The sequence below is a fragment of the Mchenga conophoros genome, linkage group LG20 (genome assembly GCF_057382185.1).
Source record: "Mchenga conophoros isolate Kocher_MC1m ecotype Shallow Benthic linkage group LG20, M_conophoros_male_GT1.1, whole genome shotgun sequence".
Lineage (NCBI taxonomy): Eukaryota > Metazoa > Chordata > Actinopteri > Cichliformes > Cichlidae > Mchenga > Mchenga conophoros.
The window spans coordinates 20,224,207-20,244,680 of NC_140545.1; the positions used below are offsets into that span (position 1 = coordinate 20,224,207).

At 42.7% G+C, this 20,474-nt stretch overlaps 1 protein-coding gene across 1 annotated transcript; it reads right to left on the reverse strand.

The window, feature by feature from the left end:
• Positions 1-125: 125 nt before the first annotated feature.
• LOC146550688 (proteolipid protein 2-like) lies at positions 126-20,111 on the reverse strand. The gene is made up of 5 exons (XM_085260720.1): positions 19,751-20,111; positions 2,948-3,103; positions 2,756-2,854; positions 1,684-1,780; positions 126-1,582 (listed from the first exon to the last, which is right to left on the reverse strand). Exons 1-5 carry the CDS (start codon positions 19,844-19,846, stop codon positions 1,569-1,571), a joined length of 462 nt encoding a protein of 153 aa, XP_085116846.1. The 5' UTR covers positions 19,847-20,111; the 3' UTR covers positions 126-1,568.
• Between the last annotated feature and the right edge of the window lie 363 nt (positions 20,112-20,474).

Here is a 20,474-nt window from a genome sequence, read left to right on the forward strand (position 1 = left end):
CTGATATGCAATACCTTTGAACAGATAGTGTACTTTTTACCATGACTGTATACACTTGTAAATGAAGCACTTTAAGATAATTTAGCAGGACACATGAGTGTACAGAGCAAGCCAGAAAACTGATCTTCTTTGTGGTAAAATGGCTTTTGTTTCCCTTTGAACTTTTAAATTACAGACTTTTGTAAAGCATATTAAAATGAAATTTTAAAAAAAAGCAAAAACACCAAAGGGGTTGAGGAAACACTCGCAGTACATATCCTAATGTTAACATAGCATGTTCAAAAAATGGACTGTGCTACTGAGCAGTATAAAATGTCTACAGAAAAATATTGTACCACCTTAAAAATGTGTTATAAATGTAAGAAAAATGCATAACCGGAGCAAGAATCCAAGAGCTGTAGGCATGATGTAATTTTAAATAATAAAAGTGTGGTTGTTTAGTTAATGGGCTGTCTATGGGTCCTAAATTCCAAAACTCTCGAAGGAAAACGGCCAAAGATTGATTTCATTTTTATTAATCAGCAAATGTTTTAGTACTTAGAAACAAAAGATGAAACGGAAGAAGGTGAGGGAACTGGTTACTCTGAATGAGACTTTTAAGGCACTGTAAAACACACAGAACACTATTAACCCTCTCAGGCTCAAATTAAGTTTTTGTTGCTAATGCACAAAAGAATACCTGCAGTGGTACTTCTCAGTAAAAAATCCTCATAAAATATGTATGTGGGTTAATCAGGTTGTTAGCTTTTACTTGTTGCAAATCTGCAACGCCTGCCTTCAGAGGGTTAAATAACAGAAAAGCAAAGGTGTAACCAGCTGAGAAAGTACAAAAAAAGTCCCCCAAGAAGACATTTATAATATTAAACGATTCAAAAAGCACCACCTCTGTGTCAGTTTCTTCTGAAGCCCAAATAACACAGTTACTATTTACTACAGCAGTCCATTAACAGTAGACAGGTGTATTAGACAATTTGCATGATGACGTCATCCAAAGTCCTCCTAGAAGGAAGTCTGGCCATTTGGCATCTTGATAAGACCATTGGGCACTTATATGGGGAGATATTTTAAAGGATTATGAAAATGAACTCTTATTTCAGTGATTAAGGGGACACCTAGAAAAAAAGAGTGCTTTATGAGTTTGCTGCCCCCAAAATAATGCTTTAAAAAGCTTTTTATCCCCCGGGAGGTTACACTTTACCAGCGTCTTTGCTGTTATGGAATTATCTCAGAAGCATCGGTTGAGGATTCTGTGAGTGCTAGGTCGCTCTTTCATAATCTTTCCCGTTTTACTCTGGTTGGAATAAAAGTTTGAGAGGGGAATCCCTCATGGAGTAGACATACAGACAGATGCCAGCACCCCTTATTAAGGCTATGTCATCTTCTTTTCTGGCTTCATTCTTTAAGATCCATTTCATCTGTTCAGGCCATGCAGCAGCATTTATTAAACTGTGACTTGCTCATTTTACTGTCCATCCTCCTCTCTGACCCGCTCCTCTGTTAACCTTTGCCCAAATGACTGCTTTTGGTTCTTCTGTGTTCTTGACAGAAGTATTTCTGTGTGAGAACATTTAAACTCTGCCATCTGTTAAAAACAAAAACAGTCAAGATATTAGAGAAAATTGCACATATCAAATAAAACCAAGAACGCATTTTGAATGCATTAACAAAAACTGTTTTTCTCACCAGTTGGAGCTGCTGAGTGCTGTCTGTTACTTTGGATTTGGAGGAAGATTGTGTAGGTGTCGTATGCAAATATCAGCCCAGCGAACAACCCTAACACCTAAGAAGCAAGAACTGACAATCAGAATCACAACTAACACAAATACAATCTAAATAAATTATCAGTATTTTGTTAAAGTTAAGTGCCAGAAGACTTTGTGCTCTTCACACTATTAGACACTTTGGTTCATGAAGAAGCCAATGTGGGGACAGACTTGTGCCTGATATACAGCTGCAAAGCACATGTTTGGGACTAAACACGTGATTAATACAAAAGACTACGTGTAGACATAGCATACCACGAGGATGGTTGTGGTGGGGAAATGAGATGTGAAATTTATCTTTAACATACAGAAAATCTGTCATTAGGAGCATGATCAACTTCTCTCACTCAAAGGGACTTGTCAAAATTGCTCATTGTTCATCTGAGGATTTGTGAATCTGCACTGAGAGTTTTCAGTGAGAGCAGCAGTATGTTCAGTCAGACCTCATGACCAAAGTAATACAGTGACAGTTGTCAGTACATCCAGTAGTATATGTCAAAAAACTACATTAACTCCCATCTTTTTAAAGGTTTATCAAATTCAGGGTCCCTGGTCCCGGCTGGGAAATCAGTCTGAAACTGATTTCCGGTCATCACCGTGTCCTGTTTTTGGCAACAATAAACTAACATTCAAACTAAATGACACATGGATTCAGTGTTATATCTGGATTTTTTTTGTCTTAGAAATTTTTGAATGAGCTAAAGTAAGGTGATAAGTCACAGTCTACAGTTGTAGTCAAAAAGGAAGGAAGTATTGCAGTATGAACATTACTCAATGTTGAGTGCCTGCTTTTTCAGAAAGTCTGAGTGTTTCATATTGAACACAAAAAAGTGACAAAAACACCAGGCATTCAGTTTTCACATGTATAACTGGCAGCACCGAAATTAGTCAGTGGTAACAGCCATCAGTTGTCAAGATAAACAGAGAAATAAATATGAGCGGATTCAGTATGCAGCTAAGAACTCAGGCTGAGTCATTCTGGCTTAACTAACCGCGCCTGCCATACAAGCTCCATCCCTAGATCCTCCAATGAGATTGACCAGAGAGGTGATGATGTATAAGACGGCACCAACTGCAGCACGGAACAGATCCTGCACAAAGGGAAGCAAAAGATGAAGCATTATGCAATTTAGCACAGAAATGTGTCAGAGTGTGTGCATGTAGTTATGTGTGTGCGGACTCACAGTCCAGACCCAGTTGATCCCTAAGAACTGCTTGTCCAGGTCCATCATGAAGATGCCGAAGAAGATCATGGAGAGGGTCATCTCACATATGGGCAACGTAGTGTAGCCTCCACACCAGGAAGAAACATAGCAGATGATGACGATAAAACTGACAAGCTAAGATAGAGATGAGAGAAAAGAGGAGATAAGACTTGATATCAGTGTAAATTTCACAGGAAACTAACACCCACACTGCGTAAATTCCTCTACCCTGTTAGAATTTCCAGGTATAAAAATCAGCTGCAATTTCTCTGAGATAGGACTGCACATTTTTGTAGCGTCACACAGCAACAGAAAATAATCTGTCTATAGAGCTGTCACGTCCAGCTGGACAGTAAATGAATAAAATCATCCATCCATCCATCCATCCATCCATCCATCCATCGTCATCCGCTTTGTCCGGGGTCGGGTCGCGGGGGCAGCAGCCTAAGCAAAGAGGCCCAGACCTCCCTCTCCCCAGCCACCTCCTCCAGCTTGTCCGGGGGAATACCAAGGCGTTCCCAGGCCAGCCGAGAGATATAATCTCTCCAGCGTGTCCTGGGTCTGCCCCGGGGCCTCCTCCCGGTGGGACATGCCTGGAACACCTCACCCAGGAGGCGCCCAGGGGGCATCCTTGTCAGATGCCCGAACCACCTCAGCTGGCTCCTTTCGATGTGGAGCAGCAGCTGCTCTACTCTGAGCCCCTCCCGGATGGCCGAACTTCTCACCCTATCTCTAAGGGAGAGGCCAGCCACCCTTCGGAGGAAGCTCATTTCTGCCGCTTGTATCCGCGATCTCGTTCTTTCGGTCACTACCCACAGCTCGTGGCCATAGGTGAGGGTAGGGACGTAGATCGACCGGTAAATTGAGAGCTTCGCTTTTACACTCAGCTCCCTCTTCACCACGACGGACCGGTGCAACGTCCGCATTACTGCAGCTGCAGCCCCAATCCGTCTGTCGATCTCCGGCTCCCTTCTCCCATCACTCGCGAACAAGACCCCGAGATACTTGAACTCCTCCACTTGGGGCAGGAACTCATCCCCGACCCGGAGTGGGCACTCCACCCTTTTCCGGCTGAGAACCATGGCCTCAGATTTGGAGGTGCTGATCCTCATTCCCGCTGCTTCACACTTGGCTGCGAACCGTTCCAGTGCGAGCTGGAGGCCTTCACCCGATGAAGCCAACAGAACCACATCATCTGCAAAAATCAGAGATGAGATTCTGAGGCCACCAAAGCGAAAGCCCTCCGCCACTTGGCTGCGCCTAGAAATCCTGTCCATAAAAATTATGAACAGAACTGGAGACAAAGGGCAGCCCTGGCGAAGCCCATCACCCACCGGGAACGAGTCCGACTTATTGCCGGCAATGCGAACCAAGCTCTTGCAACGGTTGTATAGGGATCGAATGGCCCGTAGCAATGGGCCAGACACCCCATATTCCCGCAACACCTCCCACAGGACACCCCGAGGGACACGGTCGAATGCCTTCTCCAAGTCCACAAAACACATGTAGACTGGTTGGGCAAACTCCCATGCCCCCTCAAGTATCCTGGAGAGGATAAAGAGCTGGTCCAGTGTTCCGCGACCAGGACGAAAACCGCATTGTTCCTCCTGTATCCGAGGTTCGACTAACGGACGAACTCTCCTTTCCAGCACCCTGGCATAGACTTTCCCAGGGAGGCTGAGGAGTGTGATCCCCCTGTAATTGGAACACACCCTCCGGTCCCCTTTCTTAAAGATGGGGACCACCACCCCGGTCTGCCAGTCCACAGGTACTGCCCCTGATCTCCACGCAACATTGCAGAGGCGTGTCAACCAGGACAGCCCTACAACGTCCAGAGCCTTCAGGAACTCGGGGCGGACCTCATCAACACCAGGGGCTCTGCCACCAAGGAGTTGTTTAACTGCCTCAGTGACCTCACCCCCGGAAATTGGCGGGTCATTCCCCTCATCCCCAGACTCTGCTTCCTCCTCGGAAGACGTGTCAGTGGGATTAAGGAGGTCCTTGAAGTATTCCTTCCACCGCCTGACAATTTTCTCAGTCGACGTCAGCAGCGCTCCGCCAGCACTATACACAGTGCAGGTAGAGCACCGCTTTCCCCTCCTGAGACGTCTGACGGTTTGCCAGAATCTCTTCGAGGCAGTCCGAAAGTCTTTTTCCATGGCCTCTCCGAACTCCTCCCACACCCGAGTTTTTGCTTCAGCCACTGCCCGAGCCGCATTCCGCTTGGCCTGTCGATACCTGTCGGCTGCCTCCGGAGTCCCACAGGCTAACCAAGCCCGATAGGACTCCTTCTTCAGCCTGGTGGCTCCCTTCACCTCTGGTGTCCACCATTTGGTTCGGGGATTACCACCACGGCAGGCACCCACCACCTTGCGGCCGCAGCTCAATGCAGCAGCTTCGGCAATGGAGACGCTGAACATGGTCCATTCGGACTCAATGTCCCCGGTCTCCCTCGGAATGCTGTTGAAGCTCTGCCGGAGGTGTGCGTTGAAGATCTCGCGGACTGGGGCCTCTGCTAGACGTTCCCAGCACACCCTCACTACGCGTTTAGGTGCACCAGGTCTGTCCAGCGTCTTCCCCCGCCACCTGATCCAACTCACCACCAGGTGGTGATCAGTTGACAGCTCAGCCCCTCTCTTTACCCGAGTGTCCAGAACATATGGTCGCAGGTCTGCTGATACGATTACAAAATCGATCATCGACCTACGGCCTAGAGCGTCCTGGTGCCACGTGCACTTATGGACACTCTTATGTTCGAACAGGGTGTTCGTTATGGCCAAGCTGTGGTTAGCACAGAAGTCCAATAACAGAGCACCGCTCGGGTTCAGATCAGGGAGGCCGTTCCTCCCAATCACGCCCCTCCAGGTCTCGCTGTCGTTACCCACGTGAGCATTGAAGTCTCCCAGCAGGACAACAGAGTCTCCAGGTGGAGCACCCTCCAGCACCCCCCCCCCCCCCCCCCCCCAGGGACTTTAAGAAGGCTGGGTACTCTGAACTGCCACTCGGCGCATAAGCGCAGATGACAGTCAGGACCCGTTCCCCGACCCTAAGGCGCAGGGAACAAACCCTCTCGTCCACCGGGAAAAACCCCAACGTACCGGCAGCAAGCCGAGGGGATATTAGGATACCCACCCCAGCCCGCCGCCTCTCACCAGGGGCAACTCCAGACTGAGACAGAGTCCAGCCCCTCTCCAGGAGACTGGTTCCAGAGCCCAAGCCATGTGTAGAGGTGAGCCCGACTATATCTAGCCGGTACCTCTCAACCTCACGCACTAACTCAGGCTCCTTCCCCACCAGAGAGGTGACATTCCATGTCCCTATTGCCAGTCTTGGCAGCCGGGGGTCAGTCCGCCAGGGCCTCCGCTCCTGGCCGCCACCCGACACACAATGCACCCGACCCCTATGGCGCCTCCTGCGGGTGGTGGGCCTGCGGGAGGATGGGCCCATGTCTCCTCTTCGGGCTGTGCCCGGCCGGGCCCCATGGACTAAGGCCCGGCCACCAGACGCTCGCCCTCGGGCACCCTCCCCGGGCCTGGCTCCAGGGCGGGGCCCCGGTGACCCTATCCCGGGCAGGGTAAACTGTTCCCTCGGTGTCCTTTTCATAAGGGTCTTATGAATCAATTTATTTATATAGCACTTTTCACAGGATAAAAACCACAAAGTGCTTCATAGTAATATAAAAGAAATACATAAAATACATTATTAATAGGGCTGTTCGACATAACGATATATATCGGATGATGATATAAAAACGTCTATCGTTTCATTTTACGCTATCGTTTGTTTCGTGGTGTCGCAAAATAAACTGTTTACGACAATATTTTTTCATCGTTTTGATGGTCACTGTAGTGGCTATATTGATTTATTAAAGTTCTCTCTTTCTCATATTTAATATAACCACTACGGACGGACAGGCGCCTGTTTTTATGTGTTGTGGTTAGCAACAACGACGGTAACAGCATTGCGTGTCCGCTTGTTTATGTTCCACATAAACCTTTCACAATAAAGCTCAAGATCCTGTTGAGACTTTTCAAAATAAACAATCACGTGAAAGAGCAGATTATTTACGGATGAGAATTAAAAAAGAGCCGACAGGTGCTAAAAAAATAAACCTTAGACTCAAACGTTAGAACAGGCTTTTCCCCGCAGCACGCTGTGTAATAAATACTCAAAGAAAACGGCAGCCTTTACAACTTATGTCTAAAAATGTATAGTTTCATGCATCGGTTAAAACACTCGACTCCAGCAACATGACGCGCAGCTGGAAACACTTCCCGCAAGACGAGCTGCCCGAGATTCACAGAATTTGCAGAAAATGTTACATTTTTGTGATTTATATAGTTATCGGACGATAGAATTCTTATATTGGGATATGAGATTTTGGTCATATCGCACAGCCCTAAATAATAATCAAACATACAGCAGAAATCTAAAAGCCAATCTAAATTGCCAATCCAGTTGGCACCTTTATTTTTCTGAGTGTATGCCATCATTATTCTGTTTACAGTAAATACTAAATACTGAATATTATTGTGCAGCACGTAAGATCGACAGCGCACAGTGTGCTTTGAGGTAGGAGCCAAAAAGGGTGTAGTTTGTGTGTGTGAGCACCCGTGTGTACACCTGTGAGCATGAGCGTGCTTGTATTTAAACAGGTTCCTCAAGTAATGATCTGCTAGAGGGCACACACAGATACTCCTCCCAGTCCCCCCACCCCAACAGGCAACAGAGAACGGGGGTGTGTGAAGACTCCAAACCTCCCTCCGCCCGCTCATATGTAGTGTTGATGCATGTGTGCACTAAGGTGCATTTAAAACTCAGGAGGGCATGGAGCTACCTGTCAGAGAGCAGCAGGTAAGCACATAGCCCCTCCTGATAGCCCTCAATGTCTAGGCCCATCCGGACCGGGGCCCAGTTCAGCAGCGCCACCCGGCCCCACAGAGCCCGGGACAGCCCACCCAACCCCACCACAGAGAAAACTGCACCCACCCTGTCATCCAATTCAATTCAATTTTATTTATATAGCGCCAAATCACAACAAAAGTCGCCTCAAGTAGATCCACTTATCTTCCAGACTACACAAGACAATAGACAAATATCTGGCAATTTGTACATGTTTGGTTGTTTTAACACAAGTCATTTCCCTCGAGTCATGTAGGGTGATGTGGTAAAACTTCGACTCAAGAGCTTAATGTGAAGCTGACAAACATTTTAAAAAGGTATTCATTCTCTGCCTGAAGGAAACATAAATCAACTACAAGTAAAAGTCCTATATTCCAAAGCTTCTGTAATCATATTACTCAATCCGTACTGTAGGGCTGCCACGATTTGTCGACTAGTCACGATTACGTCGACTATCAAAATCATCGACGACTGATTTACCGTATTTCCCGGACTACAAAGCGCACCTAAATATTAGCCGCACAAGCTAAAATCAGGGGAAAATCCTGTTTTGTACATACATTAGCCGCACCTGACCAAAAGCCGCAGGTGTTTCAATGTTGACTTATCATATGTAAGAGAATATGCACAAAGGGAATTGTCAGGAAAGAGATGGCTGTTTGGAGACATCACTTTTATTAATATTTTGAAAAACAAGTTATGGGTACATATTTGCACATGTAGTACATAACAATAACCTACAGCACACCAGAACAATAGATTCGGCCTACCTTTTAGGCTCAGGTGCAGTGACACAGCTTTAACAAGAAGAAAAGTCAGTCATTCACCACCATCTTTCTCTTCTTCCTACGCACTAAAACCACCAAAGTCCTCTTCTCCAGTGTCGGATACAAACAGGCTCATGATGGCTTCGTCATCCACTCTTCTCTCCTTCGTTGTCACTTTCAAAACCAAAGAAATCCTCATTGTCAGTGTCAGAGTCGAACACCCTCAGAAGGGCCGTGGCGGTGTCCTCCTCTCCATCATGCAGCAGTCCAGCCCTTCAAAATCCGTTGGTGATCGTGGATGTTTTCACACTTTTCCACGCTGTCAGAATCCACTGGTGGAGTTGGGCATAACTTGCTTTTTGGGCATAACTTGCAAGTTTATCGCCGCTCATCATCCACGACTCCCGCTGAACGCGTAGCGCTACTTTGAAGTTTGTTTTTCGCGCTACTTCGTACGGCACTACGTTGCCTGGCGGACGGACATGTGACTAACATACCACTCTTGAACCCCGATCCTTCCGCCAGGCAACGTAGTGCCGTACAACAGCGGAACACACAAAACAAATCGTCTTACGATATGACAAAAATCACGGACAATCCACAGAAAAGCCGCACCTGACTAAAAGCCGCAGGGTTCAAAGCTTGTGCAAAAAGTAGCGGCTTATAGCCCGACATTTACGGTAATAGTCGACGCGTCGTTTGAAGCTTTGTAAGATCACAAAAGACGCAGGAATAAGTGGCAGGATTTAAGAGTGTAATAACGGACTGAAACAGAAGATGGCAGCATTGCATGTACAAGGATGTCAGCTACCGCTAAACCCCGAAGAAGAAGAAGAAGAAGAAGGAGCAGCTGTGTCCCAGAATTCATAGCACGGCCCAGCGCAGTTTCCAACAATGGCGGCAGCTAGTTAGTTTTAATGTTACTCTTATTATTCTTTCTGGGTCACAAAATAAACGTTTAACATATTTTCAGGCGAGAATGTAGCTGTGTAAACCTCAAATATCTGCTCAGTTTATCAGGACACCACATATTTTCAAAAGCGCTCCGACGTTTTCGGAGACATCTGTTACCCACTAGCTCGTTAGCGAGCCGGGGGCTAGGCTCACTAGCGCCGTGAGAACACCGGACTCCCCACAAATCGTTTTCAAACCCACCGCCGTCTTTCGCTACTCAGGTTAAATATATATGATTTCACTTAGATAACTTAAAATGTTATTGTTTGGATTTTTTTTTTTTGTATTTTATTTGTTCCTGAGTAAATCAGTTTGTCTGAGATTAAAGTTATAGTTTTTACACAGCTGAATAAACATCAAGCAGACAACTGATTATCAGAAGTGTGAGATGCTCCAGAATATACTCCAGTGTCCTGTTATATTTTAGATAGCAAGGAGTTTATTAAACTTCACCGAAACAATCTGCAAATTTCATTAAAATTTAATAAACTATCATCTTGTCTTTATTTTTAGTTAGCACAGACCTTAAACACTTAAAGCTGTAAGCTAATGATAGTTATGTAAGAGCAGATGCTGCTGGTGCAATAAGCTGTAGTTTTACGTCCAATGGATGATGATCTGATTAGTCGACTAATCGCAAAAATAATCGGTGACTAGTCGACTATCAAAATAATCGTTTGTGGCAGCCCTACCGTACTGTTGTCTTATTACTATGCATTAGGGCTGCCACGATTAGTCGAATAGTCACGATTACGTCGACTATCAAAATCGTCGACGACTGATTTAATAGTCGACGCGTCATTTGAAGCTTTGTAAGATCACAAAAGACGCAGGAATAAGTAGTAATATTTAAGAGTGTAAAATGGTAAATGGCCTGCATTTGTATAGTCCATAGGACCCCAAAGCGCTTTACACTACATTCAGTCATTCACCCATTCACACACACATTCACACACTGGCGATAGCAAGCTACATTGTAGCCACAGCTGCCCTGGGGCGCACTGACAGAGGCGAGGCTGCCGGACCGGGCCCTCTGACCACCACCAGTAGGCAAACATGGGGTTAGTATCTTGCCCAAGGATATTTGGCATGCAGCCAGGATGCAGCCTGGGATCGAACCACCAACCTTCTGATTAGTGGCTGACTTGCTCTGCCACTTGAGCTACAGCCACCCCCTGTAATAACAGACTGAAACAGAAGATGGCCGCACTCCATGTACAAGGATGCCAGCTGCCGTTAAACCCCGAAGAAGAGGTAGCTCTGTCCCAGAATTCATAGCGCAGCCCAGCTCAGTTTCCAATAATGGCGGCAGCTAGTTAGTTTTAATATTACTCTTATTACTCTTTCTGGGTCACAAAATAAACATTTAACATATTTTCAGGCGAGAATGTATCTGTCTAAACCTCAAATATCTGCTCAGTTTATCAAGACACCACATATTTTCAAAAGTGCTCCGACGTTTTCGGAGACGTCTGTTACCCACTAGCTCAATAGCTAGCCGGGAGCAAGGCTCACTAGAGCCCGTGAGAACACCAGACTCCCGGCAAATCGTTTTCAAACCCACCGCTGTCTTTTGCTACTCAGGTTAAACATGATATAGGAGTCACTTAGATAACCTAAAAATGTTATTGTTTGGATTTTTTTAGTATTTTATTTGTTCCTGAGTAAATCGGTTTGGCTGAGATTAAAGTTATAGTTTTTACACCGCTGAATAAACGTCAAGCAGACAACTGATTATCAGAAGTGTGAGATGCTTGAGAATATACTCCAGTGTCCTGTTATATTTTAGATAGCAATGAGTTTATTAAACTTCACCGAAACAATCTGCAAATTCCATTAAAATTTAATAAACTATCATCTTGTCTTTATTTTTAGTTAGCACATACCTTAAACACTTAAAGCTGTGATAGTTATATAAGAGCAGACGCATGCTAGTGCAATAAGCTGTACGTTTTACGTCCAATGGATGCATGATCTGATTAGTCGACTAATCGCAAAAATAATCGGTGACTAGTCGACTATCAAAATAATCGTTTGTGGCTACTATGCATATGGAATTTATTATGAGTCTCCAAGTGGTGCTGATTGTTTTGCATTCTCATACATTGCGTTATATTTCACCAGCTGACTAGATCTATAACAAAAATCTTAGTTTGTAAATTGCAACATATAGAAGAAAAGCAGTGGAGGTGCAATGACATCAAGTACAGTACTTAAGTAAATGTACTTAGATACTGATCCACTGACAATACAGAACTTATGCAAAGTATTTAAACTTAAAGTGACTCATGTGTTAAGAGATCACACCGCTGTGAAATGCAAACAAAGGCGTTCATGTGAAAATAGAGATTGAAGATGTGACGTCATTTCCGGGGTAAAACCAGTCGCATGACAGCCACGGGAAGGCGACGGGTAAAGAGATCGTTTTTTTATCGGATTACGTCGTGGAAGAGAAATTGTTCAAGCCATGTTTCTGAAGTAACAAAGAGCCGACGAATGGCCTGGATTGCAGCCATTCGAAGACCAAATATAACTTTCCAGAACACTCCAGTTCACAAGTTAGTCTGCTCCAAGCATTTCCACCCAGTCTTCTGTTGTAGTTATTACGTTTATCATAACATAATTGTTGATGTAGGTTACAAATAAGTCTTATATTGATTTGAATTGAATTCGATGCGCTTTGCTGCTTTGTTCACTGTGGCTTTGTGGGCTAATGTTCGTTGTGTTTTGTAGGAAAACCAGCCTACAAAATGCAGGAATACGATCCAGACTGGGCACCCTCTATCAACCTGGGTCATACCGAGTTTAAAGCTGCTACCACAGTGCGATTTTATTGGTTAAGAGAGAAAGCGATATCAAAACAGCCACGAAAAGTCACGCATATATGTGCCCAAATGGTGAATAACTGTTTTCCAGTATGTTGTTTTGTAGTGCGTGGGTTTTTTTTGTTTGTTTTTTTGCATTGTTGAAGCAGCTAATAAAGCATGATGGAATACAATTTTGCTTCTTTCTTGTAAGATTCTATAATAGAATGAAACAATAATGCCAGTTATAAATAAAAACAAATTGAATGGATTACAAAACACTTATTTTATTTCTATTAGATGTAAAAATGTTGTGTAATACTACAACCTGAAATGACAAATAGTTATTTCCTGTACAGGCCAACGCAAAGGGAAAAAAATGTAACAACAGCTGTCAAATGGAATAGTCCAAATCACCAAAGTAAACTGGACCTGGGCTTGTTGCAGGGATCTGAAGTTACTAAACATTTTGTGAGTGTATGCACTCACACTTAGGACCATATAATAATAAATATGTGCGTGATGAAAGCTGGGCAGCACGCTAATGTCCTTACTCCACTCTGTATGCTCGTATGGGTCTAACCCTTTCACTCCTTTGATTTTTTCCTTGTACTTTTTTTACTTTTTGCCTTTTCGTTAAGTCTGTCTTCGTACAGACCTGCCGTGTTCTGCTGTTTTTGGGGCAAATAAAATTCAAGTAGGGATTAAAACCGCAGAATTAATGATTACCGGTGCTGGAAATGCTAGCGCTTGATGCAGTGTTTTGAATTTGTTGCCACTTGTACCCACAATGCAATGCCCGAAAGTCACGTGTTCTGTCAATCTCTATAGTGGTCAAGGACAGTAAAGTACAACAGTATTCCCAGACAGGAAGTCATTTTAATTTGCCACTACGACAGTTTATGTTTAGGAGCTGTAGGTTGTTTGCATTTATACTTCTATTCCTGCCTTTGCAGGGTGCATGCAGTCCTGTTAACCAGAGCCAGATGTGCAAACCTATAATGTGGGATGGAAAATCCTTTTATGAGCCTTTATACTACCAATAATGTGATATACGTTGCATTTTGCTACTCTGGCTACAGACAATATCCAGCCTATAAGTGAGCACATGAGAGAGTGGGCTGAGTTAACCTATGTGACCTTTAATAATCAGCATCTTAGCTCCTTGATGCCAAAAGCAAGAACAGTGGAGCAGCAGTGACAGGTGGAATCCCTTAACCTCTGATAAAGCACATACAGTGGAACCCCGACTTACGAATATCCCATTTAACGAAAAATTTAAGTTACGAAGGCGCTGAACAGCAATATTTCTGCCCGTGTTACAGCAAAATGCCTGTGTAACGAAATCCGCTGGCTCTGATTGGCTGAGCCTACAATGCCCACAATGCCTTACGAATCATGTGACAACCCCTTGACTTTCGTAATGGACTCTGTCACTACCCAATCCGTACCGGAAACCTGATCGGTACCCCGCATGCGCGAAGGTGTCTACTTCCGGTCGAAGTGTTTTACGATAGTTACAGGTCAGAGTATCTGTTAAGATGTTAAGAATAATAAGAATCTCTTAAAATGTTTCCAATAATGAAATCTTTCAATATAATATAGACAAAAACAAAAAATAAAAAGATAGTTACGGATTAGAACTCCCCGATCCTTACTGCGCATATGCAAAGTTGGACCGTACAAATCGGGTCTGCCCGATCCGTACCGCGCATGTGCAGATGTTTTCTTCTTCTTCTGTTCGTTTAATGGCAGTTTATTCCTCAGTGTACGAGGATACTGCCACCTGCTGACCGAGCGAATGAAGCCTATTGCAAACTGAATTAGCATCATTACAAAACGTGTTAAATTTGATTTAGTGATAGTCGAGTGTGTTTATGCTTGTCTGTGTGGAGAGGATTGATTGGAATAGTGATGATGATGTCCGCTATCACTGTCAATTGTCAGTAAACACTTCATCTGGCTGATGAATCTTCACATGACATATTACAAAGTCTGTATTATTAACTCTGTAATTAGGCACCATTGTTCTTATTTTACGGCGCTGTTGTTCAATCAGGGAACGCTCTCTGTTGAGGAGAAAAACATTTGTATACGGATTATCCATAGTTTAAATGTCCCAGTAGTCGAAAAGGAGGCAGAGCTGTTGAGAAATGCTAGGAGCTAATTGGGCGCTAACCGTATCATTCAAATATATTGAATGTCGCAATGTTGGCAAAGAGAGGAAGTGACATAAGATTTGCGCATGCGGGGTACCGATCGGGTTTCCGGTACGGATCGGGTAGTGACAGACTCTGTGCACGAGAAAATGCTAACTTCCTGGTTTGAGACTGGATGTATGGTTGTACATTTCCGGTGGCTTTACTTTGCGGTGAATCGCTAATGTGAAGATATACTCCAAAATCATGTCCAAAACACGGAAAGATCGCGTTAAGTTACAAAGAGCAGAAGGTGGGAAAACTCACCACTGTTGTGTCATAAAAAAAAAAATCTAATGATCAATTTTGACGTTTAAAGCATTTAGATCAGTTGTTTACTATGGAACGCCAGGACTGCCATAATGAATTAATTAAATACACCATTAAATAATTAATTAAATGTGGCAATAATTAATTAAAATTGGAATTAATTAATTAAATAAATAGTTATGACACATGTAATTAATTAATTATTGACACATTTAATTAATTATTTATGTATTTCACATTTTAATTAATTATTGACACATTTAATTAATTAATTATTGACACATTTAATTAATTATTTATGTATTTCACATTTTAATTAATTATTGACACATTTAATTAATTATTGACACAGTTAATTAATTATTGACACATTTAATTAATTATTTAATGATATATTTATTTATTTCATTTTGGCAGTCCTGGCGCCTGGCTCTCATCATGAAATAATTTTATCTGTCAGCCTCACCCATCAAACTCAGGGAGCGGGGCTAACGCTGATCGAGTCAAAACCATTGCTTTGGCCTGGTGGCCATTGTTTCTAGCACACAACAACCGGCATGTGGAAGCTAACAGAACTGAACTTTGAAAAACCCTGTTTGTGTGTCACCAAATACCGTTTTAATATTTTTTTAGCCGAGAATGTAGTGGTTTAATCTTCATGTGTCTGGTCGGTTTGTCAAGATACAGCCTCTTTGCAAAAGTGCTTCGATGATTTCGGAGATGTCTGCCCAGTCTCACGGCAAAGCGTGGGATAGACCCGCTCGCTTCGCAAGCAATCCCACCGACAAAGCGCAGGCCCCGGTACACAGCTGTAGTAACCCCCGCTGACTTCTTTTACTGAGGTTATATTTATCGATGTTTTATTTCCTGATGTTCTTATGTGTCCTACGTGTTTCAGTCGCCAATTCTGAATTATAACTAACATTAAAAACATGTTTAAGGAGGCGAGAGAGCAAATAAATCTGTTTAACATCTGATCTTTGGGTTTTTGTTCAGTAATCAGCGTGACCTGTGTATAAACGCATAAAAGAGATAACGTTGGTGTTTCCGTCATGTAGTAACTGCTGGCTTTAACTGTACAAAGGTTGTTCGACACTATGAAACACATACAGACTTCATGATGTTCGGCTAATATTTTTATTGTGAATAATCATGCTGACCTCGCTCTGTACACCACGCAGCGAGGTCAGCATATCCACGATATCCACGATATCCTCAGCTCCATGAGTTAACACAAAGTTTCCCAGCTGACTATCTAACTTCCAACTATTCCAATGACGTGAAAATATACAGCATAAAGAAAAGTGTAAGAGACTCGGCAGCAGATTAGAATAACAGTTATACATTTAATAAATCACCAAATGAATCCAAGAAACGAGCAAACCTGTTCCGACAATTTGAGTTTGTATTCCCTCAGCTGCAGACTCGCTGCTGTTTAAATGTTTGAAAAGGAAGATTAGATATAAACAAACGTCAAACATAGATTCAGTCTGCCTTCACATTTGATATGAGGCCAGCACGTATAGTGGCTGTGTCCTGTTTTAAGATCATACATGTAAAATTGTTGTCTGACCTCCGTCGATCCAGCCGCTCAGAGTCCGTGGTTACCATGGTTACTGCATAAGCAGCTATAATGTTAACAGCTGGCACTGAGGAAACCTACCGGCAGCATGGGTGTTTATGTTTGTCATTGCAAAAGAACTGTCTGAATGGTTAACTGAAGTTAACTTGGATAAATTATAGTTAAGGAGTATCACAGATAACGCCTACGTGAGCTGTGCGACTGTTCACCACTACACTGAAATCAGCAGGCTATTACTGAAATACACGTGCTATATCATAAACTATGATATAAATAGGGAGGTCCTATTAACATGTTTAGTTTTAAAGGACACCTTCCTGCCTTTAGTCTCCTTCATGAGCAGTATTAGTTTTCTTCTAACATCCAGAAGTCTGCACGATGTGTTTCATAGTTTGTAACAAGCCTTTGACAGGTAAACATAACATGACCGAAAAAGCAAAAAAAAAAAAAAATGAGAGAGAGAGTGTTGACATAAGAAGAGAAAATGCTCTCAATTATGGAGACAGGCAAATGGTTCATTTATGTTTGATGTGTGTTTATTCCTCCCTAAATATCGTCGGTAAAAATGCGCAGGAAAATCTGACGTGCATGGCAAACCATGCACGTCAGATTTTCCTGCGCATTTTTATACCTCTGCCAACAGAGAGAGAAAAAAAAAAATCACATTCTAACAGACAGCTGGTGCTTAGAATACAGTTGAATAACTATTAAAAAACAGATGATATTTAGATGATAGTTCAGTCTAACACATGTGCCAGTGAACCATTAAACGTCTGTGAAACTATGCAGTTATGAAACGTAACTTTAACTTCAGCCAAACCGATTTGCTCAGTTGTAAATAAAACAGCGAAGTAAACGTGACCCGACAGACAGAACCTGAGTGAATGAAGTCCAGCGTTTAACCACTGAGAGCTAAAACTCTGCTAAGCTGTGTGCCGGTGATTGGACATCAGCCGCTGATGAAGCTGGTTCGCCTATAATGTGCTCTGTAAGGAAACAAGCTCCAGCAGCTCTGCGCTCGGGGAAAACACTATATTTACTTATCTTGTGCATAAAAATGCGCTGACATTGCTTTATATCGAGCACCGGCTGCCCAGTTAAACTGTGACTATCACCAGGTAACGTAGGCGTGTTTCTTGAATTAGCAGCAGGTGTTAAACAGCTGACAGATGAGGAGGAGGATGCATGCAGGTAAACTGAGGGTCTGTTGAGCTGATCGCTGGTTTCGTGAGAAAAATGTCAGCTCGTTCTTTATGTTACAGAAGCACAGAGACACAAGACCAGGCGGAAAGAGACGATCGTTCGGTGAAAATGAGAATCTGCGAATGCAACATGTGGAACACGGAGAGTGGAATATGTAAACAAACCGGTTAACGTAACCCCCTCGGTGCACTCTGCATGCTAATTGTTAGCAGAGGTAGTGAAATCTCTAAAAACATCTGAGCACTTTTGCAAACATGTTCTATGTTGACAACCTGACCAGACATACGGCGCGACATTCGCCGCTAAAACACTGTTAAAAGTGTAGCTGGTGACAGAAAAACGGGGTATTTTAAAACTACACCACCACCATTGCTGCCTGTGATTTGATCTGCATTCTGGGATACCTGGCTGCCCCAAGTCTACACAAGCAATCGATTATCTAGGATCGGCCTGTTTTGACTTACTTTGCACGGCAACCAATCAAATGTTAGAGAAGCTGCATGGGCAGCGTTAACCCCGCCCCCTGAGTTTGATGGGTGAGGCTGAAATTATTTCATGATGAGAGCCAGGCGCCAGGACTGCCAAAATGAAATAAATAAATATATCATTAAATAATTAATTAAATGTGTCAATAATTAATTAAATGTGTCAATAATTAATTAAAATGTGAAATACATAAATAATTAATTAAATGTGTCAATAATTAATTAATTAAATGTGTCAATAATTAATTAAAATGTGAAATACATAAATAATTAATTAAATGTGTCAATAATTAATTAATTAAATGTGTCAATAATAATTAAAATGTGAAATACATAAATAATTAATTAAATGTGTCAATAATTAATTAAATGTGTCAATAATTAATTAAAATGTGAAATACATAAATAATTAATTAAATGTGTCAATAATTAATTAATTACATGGGTCATAACTATTTTTTTAATTAATTAATTCCAATTTTAATTAATTATTGCCACATTTAATTAATTATTTAATGGTGTATTTAATTAATTCATTATGGCAGTCCTGGCGTTCCACAGTTTACATCACTCAACACAAGCAGAACTGCATTACAAAATCAGAAGACACATCGTCCACATTCAGAAGCACATCTCTGTATAGTAACAGTTCTTATGGTTTAAACAGGCAAATGTTCAGCATTCAAACTACAGGTATATAATAGTCAAAGCCAGATGTTTCCCGTTATGTTGATATCAGCTAGTCAAGTACACACCTACACAGCATGTCAACAAACCGTGGGAAAAAGCCACACAAAAAAAATGAATTATTGCTAGTAAGGGTTTCTATACATTAGTATTTACAAAAAGTATGTTGTGACTTACTTTCAAAATTACAGTGGTCCCTCGCTATAACGCGGTTCACCTTTCACCTTGCTGTTTCGCAAATTTTTTAGTGCAAGTTTGCATTTTTTTTTTTTTACATCACATTGTCCTGATCGGCTGCCGACGATCTACTCCGTGCCAGTACAGTACTGAATCGCTGCATCGATCGCTAGCAGTGTGACTCTAAAGTGCAGTAGGGGGGCCGCTGTTTGCAAATACTGAGAAACATAGAATTTGAATCCTTTCTCTGTTTTGCTCTGAGGCGCAGGGAAAAATATCGACAGGTCAATGAACAGCATCTACATATATATTCCGTAAATGCCCAAGACAAATCGAGAAATCTAAATCGCCCCTTGATTCATCCATTTGGTCGACTTGTTTTGGAAAAGCCTCAGCAAGGAACGAATATCACACCGGAAACGAAGCGCCCTACAGGAGTTTCGCACCGGAAGTAGCATATGCTAAGTCGCACGTGTCCTGTAGGGCGCTTCGTTTCCGCTCTGATATATATGGACAGACTAGAGTGAGAAATGTGAATAACAAAACAGAAGAAAACCGAGCAAAGGGAAAATGACACATTAGTGATTAAAAAATCAATAGATACAGAACAAAAATCCACGTAACCATCTATAAATTATTGATTAGTTACAAGTGAGCTTTACACGCAGCATATTAAAGCCATATCTGTGAGTCGTTAAACGTGGATCATCACAGCAGAGCGGCACACAAATATCACAGTGAGAACAAACTTACTATTTCTGCTGCCAGGATGAACCCTTTCTGGGTATTCACGTAGCTTTTCAGCCTCTCCGCGCAGCTGGGAGAGCCGTGCGCACTTGTATCAGCCATTCTGTACTTTATCAAAGTTCACTAAACAGACAGTGTGCTGCGTGTGTTCGACCCCTAACTACGAGCAGATTAAACAAATGTTCTTCTTTCTTTCTTTAGTGGAGGAAAGTTTAGAGAGTGCTGTCCTGGTGCGGTTTACCGTTACTCTTGCTTAAACTGGCAAGTCGCTATTTCCCCTCAGGCGGATGAATCACCTTGATGAAATGCGCTGATTGGCTTCCAGCCAGCACGACCACAGAAGCTCTGCGGAAACATGAGGGAGGAACAAGGAACCGGCGTAGTAGTTCACTGCCGGGCTTTGGCTCGCTACTGCTTTCCTTAAGGGGAGCTGTTTCTCTGTAATTACCTGAAGTTATTTTAATGTTTTGTTATGTCATTTTAGGTTGTTTACATTTGCTTTATACCGTGACGCTGCCGGGGATTATTTAACTGCAAATAAACAACTGGATTGTTGTGCTGGTGCTTGTGCTTTATTAATATTTGCACAGATCCCTAAAATCCCTAAAAACTATATGTAGGACGAAGAGAATGGGTTGCTAGAGAGCAAAGAAACCATGCAAGTTACAAGTTTACTTATTTTGCTTTATTACATACTTTCCCCGTCTCCCTTAATAAGTGAAAACAAGAA

Excerpts from the sequence above, each read along its gene's own strand:
- LOC146550688 (XM_085260720.1), bottom strand. The coding sequence starts at position 19,846 with ATGGCTGATACAAGTGCGCACGGCTCTCCCAGCTGCGCGGAGAGGCTG. Across the intron at positions 3,104-19,750 it reads TCATCCTGGCAGCAGAAATA|CTTGTCAGTTTTATCGTCAT; the intron begins GTAAGTTTGTTC and ends TCTCTATCTTAG. Across the intron at positions 2,855-2,947 it reads GGATCAACTGGGTCTGGACT|GATCTGTTCCGTGCTGCAGT; the intron begins GTGAGTCCGCAC and ends CCCTTTGTGCAG.